The sequence below is a fragment of the Scomber japonicus genome, chromosome 16 (genome assembly GCF_027409825.1).
Source record: "Scomber japonicus isolate fScoJap1 chromosome 16, fScoJap1.pri, whole genome shotgun sequence".
Lineage (NCBI taxonomy): Eukaryota > Metazoa > Chordata > Actinopteri > Scombriformes > Scombridae > Scomber > Scomber japonicus.
Window position 1 is genome coordinate 14500162 of NC_070593.1, and position 18933 is coordinate 14519094.

At 38.5% G+C, this 18933-nt stretch overlaps 2 protein-coding genes across 2 annotated transcripts in view; one reads left to right on the forward strand and one right to left on the reverse strand.

Moving 5' to 3' along the window:
- fancm (FA complementation group M) overlaps window positions 1–18933 on the forward strand; it is a 40876-nt gene that overhangs the window by 2013 nt on the left and 19930 nt on the right. The window lies entirely within an intron of this gene.
- soul3 (heme-binding protein soul3) lies at window positions 1711–14579 on the reverse strand. Its single transcript, XM_053336015.1, has 5 exons — window positions 14006–14579; window positions 6789–6883; window positions 4442–4583; window positions 4130–4313; window positions 1711–4019 (listed from the first exon to the last, which is right to left on the reverse strand). Exons 1-5 carry the CDS (start codon window positions 14235–14237, stop codon window positions 3848–3850), a joined length of 825 nt encoding a protein of 274 aa, XP_053191990.1. The 5' UTR covers window positions 14238–14579; the 3' UTR covers window positions 1711–3847.

The window sequence follows — 18933 nt, forward strand, 5'->3', positions numbered from 1 at the left end:
AGTAATAAATGCACTAACACCTTCCAGACTTGGGCAACATCCCCTCATTGGTACTGTTGTTGTTTGATTATTTATTTCGGTCCTTTGCTGCCACCTTGTGGTCAGTGTTTGCTTGCTTCTGTTATAACTGATCCTTTTCTCAGCATCACGTCTTTCCTGTCTTTCCTCTGTGTGGTTCTTACTGGTTCAGTTAATATTAAACAGATTGATTTGTTTTGAGAGCAACATCCTGTTACACTTGGAGGTCTGGCTTTCAGTTTTTAAATGGTTCTGGATCATTAACAGGCTCCCCTCCTTGTTGCTGGTTGGTTGACTGTGTGTGTACTGTACTGTAAATCTGCAGCTTCACTTAATCTGTCTGAAGTGTCTGAACAGCTGGAATGTGACACCTGCATAAAAATTTAGGACCTGTTGTGTGTCAGCTCAGTTACAACCTCCTTCCAGATTCTTTTTGGATTGTTTGTCATTGTTTTTTTTTGCTTATGTTTTAATTACTTTGACTTCACTTCATTTTCACTTTCTCTGCATACCTCCAACCAGAAGGAGTCTGTAGCCCTCTTGTTAACCTCCTGTTCTCACTGCCCTTCCTTAATTTGATATGGCATTGCACAAAGAAGGGACACACTGTGCTCGGGTGTGAAATAAGCATTACTGCAGTCATTCAGGCAGAATTTAATGATTGCTGGACAAATCAGAAAAATGAACCAGCCACGCAGAGGATTTTATTTTAGGCTCAGTTGTATGTTTTGCTTACAGTTTTTGGCCCAGTTTATCAAATGCAGTGAACTGACAGAGAGAGGAGTATTCATCCATATAACCAGTGAAGGATACCTCTTTCCTTATGTCTTAATTTTCACTGAGTATGTTTGGAGATTATATTGAGTTCACAGTGCTGAGATATCCTTCATTCAATTTACACCGTGTGTTGTGTTGTGTAATGTGTGCTTAAATGTATGAACGAAACAAAAATAATCCATACATAAAGACAAACAGATGTCGCATAGGCACTATATTAATGTTTTGTTTTCACATTTATGCACATCTGTTAACCTTTGCCTTTGAAGCAAACTTCATGTTAGTTCCCATCAGCTTGTTGTAGTATCTCTATCATTATTGTAAAAAATGCTGTAGTATGATACACTGCTGTGTGTGTGTGTGTGTGCGTGCATGTGTGCGCATATTGTGTTGCTAGGCTGCACTTATGAAATAGGCTATACTATATGTTTCAGAACAAAGTAAGGTGTGGCCCTTTTTGTTTGCTGATCCCATAAAAAGGGTGGAATGCCCTTTAGGGATTATTCTATAGGAAGTGTACAGTACCTGTTGATTTGTAAAAACACATTAAGTCTGAAGCTCTGCCTGCTATGAATGCTTCTGTTAATGCTGAGTATGAGGTATATTGTGTGTAATAGGAAATTGTATGTGAATTGTTAATTATATTCTACATATTTAAACTGGAGGGATTTTATTAACAGTTGGAGCGGTTTTGTATTTTTCAACAAATGAGAATATGACTGTACAGCATTCACAGAAGCACTTTTCTGCAGTAATATCTGTGGAATTGTGTAGAAATCAAAGAACTATCATGGAGATTTGGACAATGATACTATAACTGCTTTAGCTGTAGCTACACTAATGTAAGAATGTCTGCTGCTGTCATGCTACTGTATGAACCAAACAAAACACAGCATCACTGTAGATTTTAAAAGACAGGAGACAAGCATGTTTATTGAACAAAGAAACCACAGTAGCTCTTGTTGTTGCACTTGAATTTTCACAGTACAGCACACATTTGCAAAACTAAAGTAAGCAAAAAGGAGAATGACTGTATCCTCAAACTTGATGTTCCCATATAACCAGGCTCTTAGAGGGAAATCCAACCCACATGAATCATGGCTTTGCAAGTGTTAACACACTACAATTGTCATATTAGCGCTACAATCATTTAATGTAATATAAATTCTTTGGATTTTGATGCCTTGAACCAAACATTAAGACTGGGCAACCTCCCTAACCCAAGACTCATGTTCTTGAATGATGAAGTCTTTGATTTGACCTGTTTGTGGATAATGAGATGAAACAGTTTCTTTTCTAGTTTAGGCTTAATTTTACTTGTATGTTTACACTTATTAAACAGGCCTCAACAGCAGCCTGCTTAAGTATCTAATAGAATGCCCCTGTCCTTATCGAATCCAACACTGTGATGATTTTGGTGATGATTTGGTTAGTTCACTTCCAGTTTTTGCGGATGCATAATAAAATGATTTGTGTGACACCAGGGCAGTAAATGTAACTTCCTTTAAAACAAAGCAGAAACATTTGACATTACTGTTAACTGTAAGTGTAGCTGGTACGATGCGGATCACTTCATTTTTGTTGCATTGCACTTTTAAGTTTTATTTTAAAACATAGTGAAGAGAAACATACATACTGTTACTCCGACTTTATAATCTGTCTGTACATCGGTGATAAAACATTAAAAATAGTTTTAACTAAAACAGAGTATACTTTTATCTATTTAAAAAACGATTATATCACAGTCGAGATATTCTCTGTGCTCCAATTCTTTTTGTAGTTGCATCGTCTCTACCTGGCAGCAGTGGAATTTTCAATACAGTAATGAATGCATACTCACTAACATTGACACAGACTGTAGCAAGTAGAAAGAGCATGAGAAAGAGGTACATAGGTAACTATTCCTGTGTGTGAGAACAAGACTTGTGGAAACATGAGGAATGCATCATTTTCTTGACAGAAAAAGGATGTATGTAGTTAAGTGCTTTGATTGTCATGCAGCAGCAAAATCAGTGAGAGTTTTCACTGTTTGGTTTGTAGAAGTGTGATATTTGTTTTCAGCCTCTCCTTGTAGCTGTACATTCATGTACAAACCACACACGGACATGTTGTGTTCAGATGTATTTGTTTGCTAAATTACTGTCACCTATTGTGTTGAGCTTATTGCTGGTTGAAAGTGAAACCCCAATATATTCCAAGTGTTAATGTAGTTTACTGTGTTGTGTTGCAGGCTACAGATCCCCTCTCCTCCCCTCCACAACTGAACACCATTAGATTTGGTTTAGGCTAGTGACCCATGAACTGTAAAACCAGCTTGTTGATTGTGGGTTATCCGATAAATATTGCACTTATAGTTGAATCATAGTAACTGTTTATGCAGCGTGACTGCATCCTATAAAGACTGCAACCTGTAGTGAGTTATATTATCCAGAGATAAAGACATTGCAGATCAACAGTGACAAAGTTTAAGTCACTCCAGAATGACTGATGTTCACCGACCTACACCCGACATGACAAGACATCATAGCTGTGCAACAAATAGAAAAGGAGCATAATAAGGCTGCATGTCCACTGGGAACCTGTTTTCCGTTGTGGAAAGACAGGTTGTTGCATGTTTCAGACAGAACTCCATGGTCATTGTGTTCACAGAGTGCTTAAGAGTTAAAACTATTTAACAGGAGGGCACTGTGCTTAGGAAAGGTTTTTAACCATCTCATAGTAAGAGCAGGAGATTAATGCTATGCTTCACCGTAGCATCTACGTTGTGCCCCATGAGAGTATGGCAGTGGTATAGTTTGGTTCTTTTGGGTGAAATGACAATCTGATGAGGATGTAAGAAAATTCTTTGAGGCTGGAACAAGGGCTGATTTTTCTTCTTTTTTTGCAAGGCCCAACTGATCTGGAGTGTGCTGGGCTGGTGTTCATTTCAGGTAGAGGTGGTGACTAAAGAGGATGTTGCACCTGAGGCTGTAGCTGAGCTGGGGCAGTGTTAAGGGAGTCTTAAGAAGCTCAAGAGGGCCACACATAGGACGCTGCTTTATCCTTTCACCCTTCAGTTTCGCTCAAGGAACCAGATCTCGTTTTGACGGTTGCTGTGAGCAGGGTTGGTGTAGCCGGCCACAATGAACGAGTCGTTGACACACACACCAGGAGAGTCTAGCAGCTCAGCCATGGCATTAATCTGATTAATGATGGTCACTTCATTGGTGGGACCGCCAAAAGGCCTGGAAGACAGAAGGAGGGATGCATGAGGAATTACATGTCCAGTCAATGCAGGAAAAGGAGGCCAATTTAATTCTCATGATAATTGTAATTTTTTTGGTTCTCTTCTTACCTTGTGTATACAACAGTGGCAGGCCAGATCTCTAAGACGATCTCATTGTCTTGAGGTGGAGGAGGCTGGGCCTGGTGGTGAGCAGGGAGGTAGTATGCCACCGTGACATCATTGGAGATCACAGAGTGGTTCTCATCCGTGCGCACCACTGTCACAATGGGCAACGTCATACCCAGGTAGTCCCCTAAACATGAAGACAGCAAAATGAGTGATGAAACAGTGTCCTTCACATATTGTGTTAGAAGACCATTGTTGCTTATAAGACCAGATTCTGATTGTATGTGTAAAATGTGTCCTTGCTTGTAGACTCACCTGAAGAGTTCTGCTCGCAGATGTATCTCATTATCCTCATAAAACCATAGCAGATACTCTGTTCATATGTGTCCTCACGCAGTGTTATACAAGCCCAGTGGCCTTTTTCATAGCGGCGTTTCTCATACAGCAGCTCCCCACACTGTTGACAAGAGACAAGGGAGTTAGTTAACTTTAATATCTTCTGATTAAATTGTGAAATTGAATCAAGTCTTCTTTCAGTAGCATTTTTTATTATAACTGGAAAAGGCACTGAGAATGCCAACAAATGTTCAGACTCATAAGAAGCTATTTTCTGTCTACAAATGTGTTGAAACACATCGCACACAACATCTGCTGTTGCAAATATAGTCATTCAAGATACACTGTGATTTGGCCTGTGTGTATTCAGGATGTGATGTGCTGTAGGAAGAGGGTCTTTCCTCCATCATATTTACAAAGGCCTGTTTGGACAGAGCTTTGGCATTTTCTCAGGGTACATATTGTAGTGTTATTACAGCCAGTGCATCTTTGTGATTTTAATAATTCTACAATTAAATTCCCAGTAAATAAGACCCCAGGATAAAGCAATCTTGTCCAGTTGATGTCTTTGAACTTTTCTGATAAATGTTTGATAGTGAATGAAAAATACATTTTGCAATCTTATTTTTCATCAATTATTTCAAGGCACTGAAACCCACTCTAATAATAGGGTGCCATAGTCGCCCTTTGTTTAACCCAAGTCTCCTGCCAAGTTTTAATGAACTAATTAACTCAAGTTAAACCAATTAGCCCTCTTTATTTATATGCCCCCCTAAGGAGTTTAAACAGCTTATTGTATTGGGTGACACAATCGTGTTGAAAATAAATAGCTGACCCATACTGGCACAGAAGATGTGTATGTGATCACAACCTGAAGATGATTCTGGTTAAGTTTTTTTCTTTCATGTCTAGTAAGGAGAACTGATTTGTTTCACTTTAAGTGCAGAGTAAAGTGTCCATTTCTTGTTGATTAAAACCAGAGGTACAAGTATATTGGTCACCCCAGCATCACAATTTGCACAGTCCTTTGTATGTTCATGTGGAGGCAATATCTGACCTAAAATGAATCAATAAATCAACTCAAACTAATTTAACTGGAACAGCAGAGAAGGAGCTCTGGAATAGTTTGTTCCTCCAGGAAAATCTTTAATCTCATCATGTTGTTATTCTCATATCCTGAATTATTCATTTATGGCAAAGTTGTTTTCATGAGCCACTCCAGTGCAGACATTTTGCATGTAGCAGCTCAATGTCTAACTGGTTACACTGCGTGCAAAAACTGTTGTCATGCAAAGTCCTAATTTGCAGGTCTAGTTCCTGGAGCACATGCACTTTAATACATTAAACTAGGTCACTGCTAACAACTTGGTAGCTTTTATAGGGCCCTATGAAATTAGTTTTCATTTTTTCCAGATCCCATGTCATGTTTTCCCAAATTTCAACTATTCAACAAGATATTATAAAAAAAATGTAATCATAAATGTAATCAAATGCCCTATTTTTTAATCAAAGAAAGAACTTAAGTACACAGTACACTTAGGTATTACTTATAATACTGAATGAAATTTAGAAAGAATTGAACTGAGTATTGAAGTGCTTTTGCTAACTCTTAAAATGCAAGCAAAGTTGCTGTGCATCTTATACAACATGTTGATGTGATTTCACACCTAAGACATCATCATGCAAACATTACACCCCTGTCCCAGCATGCCAGCTGTTCTTTTTACACAGGCGTAGATCCAATAATGTGACGTAATTAATGTACAAGAATTTCCAACAGATTTGTGACTAAAATACCCCATACAGATTGTTTTCATTTTAGCTTGTTCTTAATAATTCAATACACAACAATTTTTTCTCAAACGGGTTTTGATAAATTACTATAAATTACTCTTTTTGGCTTTTTACTCAGAAAGCTTTCATTAATCTTCCAGTAACTAATGTAGTATTCTGTGACTGGAGTAAAATTTGATCTTTTACTTAATGTGTGTCCATGGTGGCCTCTCTGCTCTGAGTATGCGTGTGTGGTGAAACTTCAACAGACAGAAGGAGGACAGAAGCAATTTGACCATAAATGACACCAATCATGATAGAGACTCTCAGCATAGTTTTTTTGTTTTCTCCTCATTCTGCTTACGTGCGGTTTATAAATCTTAAAATGGTGAACAAAATCCTGATTTTTATTAAATGCGTCCCCATTGTGTCTTCCACCATGCAGAAATCACAGGGCCCTAAAACTTTCCCCTCTTAATGCAGAAAAGGCTGGTGGTGCTGAGGATATAAAGATAATGCGTCATGATCATTGTAATAAAAGTAGAATGAATACCTTCTCTTTGCGTGTGAGGAGGGTGAACGGGATGTGTTCTCTATTACTGCGTCCTTGGTTGTTGCTGGTCAGCTGCTGAATGGGTCTTGACATTTCTGTCAACAGACAAACAAACAATACTTGTCAGTTTAAACCATGATCTAAAAATAAAGTATTGTTGACACATGTACTTTTGTGTAAGAGCATACATATATTGTCATTGTTTGTTTGTATGTGTTAGGTGAAGTCATAGCAAGTTTGTGTTAAACACAGGCAGCCTGAATCAGATAATCTATTGGTTGCGTACCAGACAGGAAGTGAAAACAGATGTTTCTGTCCATTAATTAAATACAATTACATCTTTTTCTTTCTGTATTCTGTGCATTTTAGGGCTGCATGTTAGGCACATATACAGTACAAACACTTCAATACAGCTCTACATGTTTCACATCATATCTACTCTTGAAATCTCCTGGCTCTAATCTGTATAACATCTGCACTTCCAGCAATCTGCTGGCAGGCGATGTTGGTAGTTTGTGTGTGAAGAGGCTGCCAGATGGGCAGAGTGCTGTGCCAGGATGTCGCAGAGAGTAATGTTTATTAGAGTTGATGGAGAGAACACTGACTAAAGCTGCCCAAGGCCAGGTATAGACTGTTATTAACAGAGAGGGACTACAGCAGTGATCATCGCTTTTGAAATACTGGAGCATATTTTACCGTCCTATTAAGCAACATTTGTATTAAATATTGTAGTTTCTATGCATCAACAAAGTCCTTATGTGTATATCAACAAAGTAGTTAACATATGTTTACACTTGTAAACAATGGTCAGGTTCATTTTGTGATGTGTGCATTACTTGCACAATACTTATGAAACAACAGGAATTCAAATCTAGGCTTGGATTGAATGCATTGTGGAGTGGACCGCAGAGGCAACTCATTTACAAACACGTTACTGTTGCAAACATTAACATCATCAACATAACAGACTCTTTTCTGATGCCCATGCTGTCAGATTAAACAATGGCATTATGCTCCATTGTTGAACTGTCAAACAAGGCGCTCAAGGTGAACCCATTTCAATCAAATTTTGTCAGTCAATACGATGGAGGACATCTAGGTCAGAGGGATCTGTGGTATTTAGGTGATCAATCATTTGTCAATGAACAATGCTGTGGGTTGGAGTGTGCGTGTGTCAGTACATCTCGGCAGTATAAAACTCATCTAGCATCATAAAAATGAGGGTTACACTGCAAGTCATTGATAGGAGGGCCGGCAAAGAAAAGATAATTAACTTTTGACAGGAAAATATTAGCTGCCAGTTTGCATGCAAGTATCCTAAATGAGAGAATGACAGAAAGGAGACAGCAGCCACACATACAGGCACGCACTGCACGTACACACATGCAAACTCATCTGTTTCTATGGCAGCACCTCTAGACTCGTTCAGTGTTAATAAAAGAAGACACACTTGCTTTTGTATCTGGATTTTCCTATCAATACAGAGCTGGAGTCACCTCCCACTTTCAGGCTGGAATTGCTGTTCCACTAACCTCTGACCCACAATGGTTTTTTTAGTAAATTCTCTGAAAAACTGACACATCATTTGAGGTATTCTATTCATAATTAGTAACTACACTTCCAATAAGGTTACACACTTTCCTACCATTACCACTTTCCCAATAGTGCTTTAATGCATATTCTTCATACATTACCAGATGCATATTACACAAACTGTGTTCACTTTTTGGGTAAAACTTTACTTCAAGTCCTCTTATTTTGCATTCAGAAGCACTATATAAACAGTTTACGACACTATTATTTATCTGTAAGCAGATACGAGGATATTAAGTGTTTATTAATTATATTAGCAGTATGTCAGCAATTATAACTTCTATGAAAAAGTTATAACCCACTTACTCATTATTGATACTATCGATGGAAAGAAACTTCTTAAAATAAGTTTTCAAACTTTATCAGCAACAGTAGAAACAGATTTAGGGCTGGTTAAAAAAGTAGTAGTAGTTTGAGTTCTATTACAATACTTAAGTGCCCAAATTAACATTGAAACAGGTTTTGCTTGCTGTAATCAATCCTCATGTTCGGACTGGCCCTAAAAAGAACCCTTCCTATTATGCTTAAAACTGCAAGTGATGGGGATAAAATCTACAGTCCTCCTCCAAAAATGTATTTAAAAGTGTATCTGAGCTGTTTAGTGTGACGCTATCCTTTTTAGTGGCAATCGTTCATTCCATTTGGAGATTTTATTACATACATTTGCATACTGTAATGCACATCAGTTAGACAGGTGTGTAGAATAAGGACATTGTGTACTGCCTTTAATCCCCCATGTGCCAATCTTAAATACGTCACTGGGTTGATCAGCTCTATACAATAACTTTAATGTTTTCAATTTGCCAAAGCTGAAGCCCGTTGTGGTTTAATAGTAGATGTGTGTTGACTGACTGACTATTATGTTAAACCCAAAATCACCTTGCTGTAGTGCTTCAGGGGTGATGCTGGCTATAGTTCAGCGTATACTTGCATGTCATCATAGGCTTTGCCAACCACTGCAGGGAAAATCTGATGAGCTGACTTGTCTGTAATATTAACTCTTGCATTACAGTGGCACTGCAGATAAAAGTAGCCAGAAACACTATTCACTGATGGGAACAGACCACATTAATGCAAATGTAAACTCCCGCCATATCACTAAAGATTAGTGTGGCAGAAGGAGAACAAAAGGTTTCCTCTGCAAAAAGGATCAACATGAACTTAAGTAGGGTATGTGCTATTTGGCATGAGAATACTGTTGCTTTGTTTGTCATTTCTTGGTAGTGCTAAAGGCACTAATAATTGTCAATATTTATGATGGGAGACTAAGACAATTTTGTTCATTAACTCCTCAATTGGCGTTCACTGATTTGAGGTTGAGACCGCTCTTGGCCTGAATCTATGGGAAATTAAATTCCATCTTGTTTACAAGCTAGAAGGCCTCAGTACATCCACTTCAGGTGATTGTTTCTGCTCCCCTGAACTCCTTTTAAATTGCAGTGAACCATTGTGTATTTTCATTGCAAATAATATCATCTTCGTTTCCAGCAAAGAGCTTTTCTGAGAGGGCATTAACATTATACAACTGTTTAAGGACTCTCTTACAACATGCAGTAGATTTCACTGCAGTGGGTCAAACACAAAAAACAGTATAGGTGGGTCTTGTGTTTATGGCCACCTAGTTTGCTGAAGGCTGCAACGCTTGTTACCATGGATACAAATGAAACCATAAGGTGTTTTCTTTTTTTTTTCACAATGAAGGACTATGAAGACAATTAACAGGTAGCTACAACAGACTTAAACTTGCATGTAGCATTAATGAAACCTGTAATAACTGATTTTATGGCCACTTGGGGATATTAGAAGAAAATATGTGAACACAATGTTGGCTTATTATCACTTTAAATTCTCTGTACGTAGCAGGTTCTCATGGAGGTACAGCAGCCTGCATGACAGGTAGTGCACCAACCCCCCCTTGTCTACCGGACTCCATCCCAATTAGAGCAAATTAATTTAGGGTGGCCTGGGCTTGTGTCCTTAGCTACAGTAGAGCATTGTAGAGCAGGACTTAGCGGGCACAAGCACCAGTACAGGCAAGGTAGCTAATCCCCCCTGAGACAGAAAGCCCCAGCAAGTGATTTGGTGTTAAGTCCTCAATTAGTGCTGAGGACAGGGGGAGGACGACATGCCAGTCTGTGATACTGTATTCTCAGTCGGCCCCCACAGAGAGGTTTTCAGTTAGATGGCAACCTGGGTGTCAGGGCTCCCCAACGGGATGCACAAAATTATAGTTTGACTTTCCTGTAATACACGAGCCAGAAAGGTTGAAACCGCCTGACAAACTAACAAATGTTTACCATACATTACCTAATAAAGACCACCTTGTTATTTACCTTGTATGTTTTGTTGACCCTAAACAACTTTACTCAATACCTTAAGTGTGTTTTGAAAATAGCACTTTATTGTTGTGAAGCGAAAAATTAAATTGCGGATGTTTAGTGCATCTCAACTGGTGTGTTGTTCTGGTCTGTAGATCCAACATGTGTTAATAGCAGTGGCTTAGCAGGTTTTAAAGTTCAAAACAACTGCTGTATTTGTCTCTAGCTGAGTGCCACGTTGGGAAATGATTGCCGTTTGTTTGATTGTTAGTTGAAGGCACCGAAAAACTGAAATTAATTCAGGTGTTATGAATTATAATGGAGAGAAAATGTTTGAAAAGTGTTAGACTTTGACGAATTGAGGGAAATTTATTAACGTCTTCTGTGTTTCCTCTGCCCATTAACCAATAGTCCACCTGAATCAGTAGATCAACCAAAGAATATGATTGCTCCACCGACCACTTTCATCCACTGTAGTAACCCTTATGTTGTGTTCCGGTCGAATCACACTACGGGAACCTTTGCCTGGTAGAGTTTCTCTCCTGTGGGAACACCACCTGTTGGCAGTTCTCACAGGCAGTTGCAACATTGTTTCAATAATATTGAACTTTTCTCATAGTTTTGGTAGCCTATATAATGTTTTTTGAGGCCTTGCTCACAATTCATTGTGTGGAAGCACCATGGCAGATTTGATCACCACACTGGTGAGGAGGAGAGAGGCCAGGAAACTGACAGTGAGGATGGATTAGAGGAGAAAGTGTCAGAAGATGAAGACCCCAGGACCTACAAAATATGCCGTATCCCGGATTGATTACATCAAATCCTGTTTTGAACTGTTCCTGACTGAGTCCTTCGAAACCATGGTGGTAAACTTGACCAACTTGGAGGGGAAACAGATTTACAAAGACAACTGGAAGGAGGTAACCCAGACAGACATGAAAGCATGCATGGGTGTTTTGATTTTGGCTGGTGTGTACAGATCCAGAAACAAATCTACCAGAACTTTATGGGAGGCAGAGTCTGGTCGGAAGAAGCAAGATGACTTGCTGCAAGAGAGGTGACAAAAGAGGTGCAGTCTGTGTGTGCCAACAGATGTGAAAACAAGCATAATGTGCCATAAACGCAATGCATATGTTTGCAAGGCACATGCAACAACCTGCACATATTGTCCAACATTGTCCACACCACTGAAGTTTGAGTAAACCCCCTCCATCAAGTTTAGAAGCCTGATTTTATTATCAGTTTTCAGCTGTTTTCTGTTATCAGGCAAAAACACATCTGCTAGACAGATGAACATGGTAATGTTATTGTTGTTGTTGTTAGTTCTTTAATGTATTCAGACATTGATCTTGGAATATTGTGAAATTGTCAAGTTTAGTTTTTGGATAATTTCCTTTGTACACAATAAAATGTTTCCGGTCAAAACACGACCGGGAACACGGCAGGTGTTACTTCATGTGACCGTATAATATTTTTAAATGATTTCAAAACAAATGTCCTTGATAACTTTTACCCAAAGTAGTCTGTGATAAACAGTGTACTATGAGTCTTAATGGAACAGTAATTTTTGACTGGGAACACAAAATTGTTTAACATGAAATGAAGACAACATGAGGGTAAAACATGGGGAGGCTGCAATGTTCTAATTGAAACCCAAAGTCACAAATCCAGTCAACTGAAGACTGCAACATTAAAGCCCAATTATGCCTGTGAAGCTACAGTTGTAAGTCAAACGTGGCAGGAACAAATACCAGTGATTGTAAATACAGCCCTCCGACATGGGAAGGTGAGGTCAGACTCACAATCTTTTAGTCAGCTTTACCTTACAAATTCTAGGTCAGCCGTAAAACCAAAGATTTAATTGTACAGTACAAAGCTCAAAAACATAAAACCATTTACAGTCCAGTTTACGTGGCGTTTAATCTTGTGTGTTTATCCAAGTAACCCTACTGAGCTCCTGGAGAATCAGGACGTAGTGTCAAATCAAAAGGTGAAGGTAAACCCATTATGTGAACGTGTTAACGGCCTGCTATTATCACAGCGTATTTATCATTATCCTCGGCATTTCTCTATCAAGACAAAGCAGCCCCTCATCTCATCAGATGCAGCAGCTGAGAACACAGCGTGTTGGCTGTACTGATGTGCTTTTTGGGACTATTTCATTTTGAGCTCCAAATAATAAAATAATTTAATTACAAATAACAGAGATTCCTCATTTCAATAAATATGAGATATACCAACACAGTTAAACAATTAATTTCATAACAGGCAATATTTTTGACAAACGATGGGCAGAGAAGCCTTACATTGTCAATATTTTGCTTTTTTTTGTTTGTCGACTTGGCTCTTTGTACACATCACAAAATGCCACATGATTATTTATGATTCATACTATTAATGTGGTAGTATTAGAGCATACTCTCACAGTAATGCCACTATTGTATGGTGTTATAATTGTACTGTATTATACTGTCTTTGGGTAAATTTAACCTAGCAAGAGGAAAAGGTTATTTGTTTTTATATATTTGATGATTTTTGTGAGGTGGTTCTGATGAAAAGCTTTGCCTTTCAAACATTAGTCTCCATGCTTTTTCCAAACACATTGTTGCAATTGTGATCTCCTGCTGTATGGTCAACTGTTAAGTGTGACAGAGGACTTTCACTCACAGGGCCTCTACATGTACACATATTATTGACTATAGACCCCCTGCCCCCATTTAATAAAGCGGGCCAAATAAACTTATCTTTGTTGCAGTGTTGTGGAACCTATAGGACACTACCAGTCAAATGTCATTTAAATAATAGGATACAAAACTATTGCTCACTTTTCTGGGGCCATGCTGAAATCCACACAGGGGACCTTAGAGATCTCATGACTACACTGAAAAAACAACTGTGTACTCCGTGTCTGTTATATAACAGTAAGCCCTTTTAAAATCCCAACCTGTTTGCGCGGTAGGAGTTTCACTGTAAAGTTTGGTTTTGCATTAAATGTATGGACTTTTAAACACAACTACAGTTTCAGTTTACAGTTTTTGTACTGGGGTCCTATCCTGTCTGGCAGGGGACGTGTTGTCCTAGCTTAAACTAGTTTGTGTGCCTCACTGTAAACTAGGTCAATGTACATGGTGGTATGGCTTGAGGAAGTTGAGCACAAGCAGCCTGAGTAAAGTAAAACATGTCTCTTGTTTGTATTCCTCGAGTGAAAGTCAATATTTCAAAGAGGGTTAGAGTAAGGGGTAAAACTTGCTAAGCTAACTAAACAAAAATATCTTTGTCTCAGTTGTTTGTTTTGTTTTTTTTTACCTTCGGCAACTTCCACTTGGTGTCCCCTCGCTACGTCCTGCCAGTAATGCAGCAGTCGTTCATCGTCTTCCTCCATGTTCTCACCCTCTTCTTCGAGACTGCCGTTGCCCGAGTCTGCCAGCTGGTCCTCGGAGAAAGACTCCAGGTCCTCCAGTGTGATCACAGCACCCTGTTGGTCGGGCCCGCCGCCGCCACCACCACCGCCACTCATTTGGCAGCCACCTCGATCCATTTCTGTCTGTAAGACTAACAACTAACCTACGAAAAATACCTCAAATGCTTCTTTACAGTAAAAAAAAAAAAAAAAAAGCTCAAATAACTTGTAAAACGTCGTGGGATTTGCGCTTCGTTTAAGTGCAAGCTTATCTTTTCGGACCTCGGTGTTTGTCCAGATTAAGCTCAGTCGTTACTTTCTTGTCAATAAACTGGCCGTAGCGCAGCTTTCCCCGACATATTTAGCCATATATACATTAGCAATGTTAGATCTAATTTAAACGAGCCATATTCCTTCCCCGGGTGTACTTTTTAGAGGCGAAAAAGCCCCAAGAAAGTAGTCGCCTCCTTCGACCGTGCAGCGTGACGGTTCCCTTGTCATAGCCGGAGCTGAATACGATGTTTATAGGAGATGAGGGCGGGCCACGTGACGCTGCGGGCTCGCGCCCCCTCCTCCTCCTGCTCCTCATACTCCACCTCCTCCTGCTCCTGCTGCTGGCCGAGGCGATAAATACCCCCACCCTTTACCCTCCATCTACCATCCACCTGGGCAATCTCCAAGACTTTACACAATATAATATAACATAATCATTTTAATTTTATTTGTACCACAATGTTCATTAATTCATTCAAAGAATAATAAAACCAAGAAAAGCAGCAACACGTCATTACATTTGTCAAGCTGGATCAAGATAATGTTTGGAATTAATCGATTCTAATCGATTAGTTGCTAGCTATTAAATTAAATGACAACTGATTGACTGACTGTCTTTTATTTAAATATAAAGATATCCAAACTCACTGATTCCAACTTCTCAAATGTGAATATTTCTGTCTTTAGTCTTTTATGACAATAAACTGAATATATTTTTGTGGGCAAAACATTTGAGAACATCACCTTGGGCTTTGGGTAAAAGCCATTTTTGCCATTTTCTAGACCAAATAACTAATCGATTCATCATAAGCTGTCAATAAGCAACAGATTTATCAAAATGAAATGAAAATAATTGTGTGCTGCAGCCCTAATGATAAATAACTTCAACATTTAATTAGGTATGAAAAACGGCAATTCATTTTCTGTCAGTCTACTAAATTTTGTTAACTCTGGAGACTATATTCCTGATCTTGTCTTTCTTTCTTTTATTTAATTTGATGAAAATGTGTCAATCTCATTTTATTCTATGTTTTCCTTATTTTGCTTCTTGTTGTGTTCTTTAAGAAAAACCCTGCCTTGTTTAGTGTTGTATATCAGCATTTTGAAGTCAGCCTATCCATTCATTTTGTGATATTTTAAACTATTAACATATAAAATATTGCCTGCAAATTATTACCTCCAACCTCTGTCAGTGTCTACTTACAGAGTAATAAGTAGAGGCTGCAGTTACGATGTTGCACACTGAAACCTGCTCTGCACTTGCGTGTAATTATTTGGATCCAGACCTTTTAAGAAATTGATGAATGCCTGACAATAGGACACCTCATTGGTAGAGGGTAGCAGGGAGTGAGTCAAGAGAGAGTGTGTGTGTGTGTGTGTGTGTATGCGAGCACATGCTTGCGTGACAACCATGACTGTCTTTGTAACTGTGATAGGAGAGGGATTAACAGACCCACTGCAATACTTTTAATACTAATACTTAATACACAGTAAGGTAAAATAATAGTAATAATCATGCATTTGCAATCATTATCTCTAGTGTACTAGTGCTCTTGAACATCTCTCCTCATGTTTAACCATTTTTTAATATTTTTCCTTTTGATGTGGATGATTGTAAACAATAACATTTCCCAGCCCAGGATGATAAACAAACATGAACTTGCGCGCTGAGGGATAGACAAGGCAGGATTTCCCCTGATCTGTATGTGGCTGCTACAGCCAACCACCATGTTGCACCCTGCAACATGCACGTAGAGAGGACATTATATAATCCTCTACAGTCTGTGGGGGAGTCTCCATGTAAATGCCCACATGCAAACACAAACACTGATGCGCACACACTCTACAGGGAAGAGAGAGTTAATAGGCCCCCTGCCGTAGGACCTACATCGGATTTGGGTTTTTTTGTGTTTTTTTTTTAAAGACTTTATTTAACAGGTTTTCAATTATATGAACAAACAAACATTTACACACATACAAAACATCAGTGAACTTAATCTCGTATACCTCCCCATAACCCTCCCGTTATACCTTCCCTTGGGACCAAGAGCACATGAGAGAAAGAGAGAAGCAAATAAAATACATAGATTAAAAATAAATAAATAATAAAAATTAAATTAAATTAAATTTAAAAAATGAATCGAAAAAATAAATAAATAGATAAACAGACCCATCGACATTTGACAAGATTTCAAACTTGGTAATGGCCATAGTGATCTTGGGATAATGACAATGACCACCGATTATCTAGATGTGTTTTTGTCTGTATGTGTATTCTGTAGAAATCCTCACATCCAGACGCTGATTGGACTTTTCATTTACAACCAAACGTTTGCAGCTACAATAATAAAGCATACTTCAATTTCTGCTCTTCATTTGTGTAGAGTAACCTGCTTACAAGTGTCAGTGATGGCAAGACAAGCTTTATCATGCAGACATACATGCCCACACGCACACACACACACACACACACACACACACCGATGAGTCCCTCCATTGTTGGCATGCAGTATTGAGAGTTCAGCTTAGTATAGGTTCTGTTATTAATAGTTGCCTACAGACTGGCTTTTTCTCAGATTCCCCACGTCAGTTAACTCAATGCCCCTCAACCAATCAGCTGTTGGCCCCTTCTGAGCATGCTCTGTGAGGCTGCTGTGGATGTACATGTCATTTGGCACACATCCTCTCCTCTCCTTTCCTTTCCTAATCCATAATTGCATCCATGCCATGTTGTTTGTGCTATATTTATGAGAACTGTACATTGATATCATTCATTCCTAACCCCTCATCCTAACATTAACTCTCTACATTATGCATATTTAATGTGAATGTCATCATTTTAATCATGATACATTACTAATGTTTGTGTAAAAATGTCAGTGCCTATCCCTACGGTATTGTTTATGTTAGTGTTGTAGAATCTGCCCTCCTTCTTTCTCTTGCCATTGCTTGAAACTATTCAGATTTATTTTCATTTAAACCTACAGTGCAGAACTTTTGTCTCCCCTTTCTGGCAGTAAGAGTAATTACACAAACACTACCAGTGCATGTTTGTGACATTATTGCCATAGACCCCTGATTCTTCTTTTACATGAGCTGGTCCCCACAGAGACTTAGTTGCCACAGACAGATTAATTTCGCAGATTCAAAAATACTGCGAAATACAGAGAGATTTACCTGGTGGTGTTAATCAATGTTGTGTGAACTCATTTGGTAAGGGCTTGAATGTAAAAGTCCTGCATTCCAGCTTTAAAGAACAGTATTTTCTTACAGTTTTTTGCATTAAAGTAAAAACAATTTTACGATTGAATGCAATATTATTTTTTTCACAAGTCATCTGCTTATCATATTCCTCTTTTCCTCTCTTTCCAATAGATACCTGTATCTGTCTTTCCATTCACTTTATCAAATATTTGTTAGCATTTCTATTAATTCAATGTTATTTGTGTCAGGATAAAGGTGGTGCTTGTTGCAGCACTCAGGCACATATACTCCCAGTTCAAATTGGTAAAGAAAATGTAAAGATTTTGAATTAGAAAAACATAGTTTGAAAAGCTGATCTGAACACTAATATCAACCTAAACACAGAATAAAAGTGCAAAAGTTTCATGCCTTTAAGCGTGGGGAACAAACTAGATCAAACTGCCACGTGAGGTGAAGGATAAATTCACCTCATGACGTGATAAATGTCTTGGACACGTGCAAATCTAGAGTCCGAAATCTGGAACTGAAGTTTTCATTTCACTCCACATACCAGCCAGACAAAAGCAGCGACCTCACTAATCTGGTTTTGTGTAATCTCATAATCTGGATCTGACCGCTGCGGACGCTTTCCCTCATTGAGCGCCACCTGTCAATTAACTAGAGAGATGTTGCCTTGTGGCCAGCTTGTGTCCCTTACGCTCAATGCTGTCTGCTTCTCTTACACACAGACGTGTGTGTGCCTGCAAAATACTTCATTTTAACATGCTAATCTGATAATTTGATAATTCTGAAGCTCTTCTGTGTTTATTTTTTGCTAACTCACAGACAAAATTACAAGATAAATGTTTAATGCTCACTTCAAATAAGGCTCTTCCTGACGAAGGCTCCTCAGCCAAAATGTTTTTTAACTTGTCCTGCCCTTAAAATAAAGGCATTTTATTTATTCCAAGATGAGTGCCTTGGTGTTTTCCTATTTTCAAGATGATAAAATAGTTAGAGAGATAAAAATGTCAAACCAACCATGCTATTTTTTACATTGTTGCCTCTAGTGGAGAAAAGAAAACCGAATATGAGACCAGGGTGGTACCAGAGGAAAATTGTGACTGAATTAGTATTAAGTGTTGGTTTGATTAATTAGATGAGGTTGTTTTTAAATGGTGTATTGGTACGAAGGTTTTTTAAAATCAATAAATATGTTAGCAGGAATTCAGAGGGAAAACAGCCCTGTGTATATAGATAATGGATTCATATAAAAACCTGAAACTTGGTCATTACTTTTATAGGTTTCCTGTCACTACCTGAAGTTATTGGACATGAAAATTCTGGTGACCATGCTGCTGTAGATAAAATCTCCAAA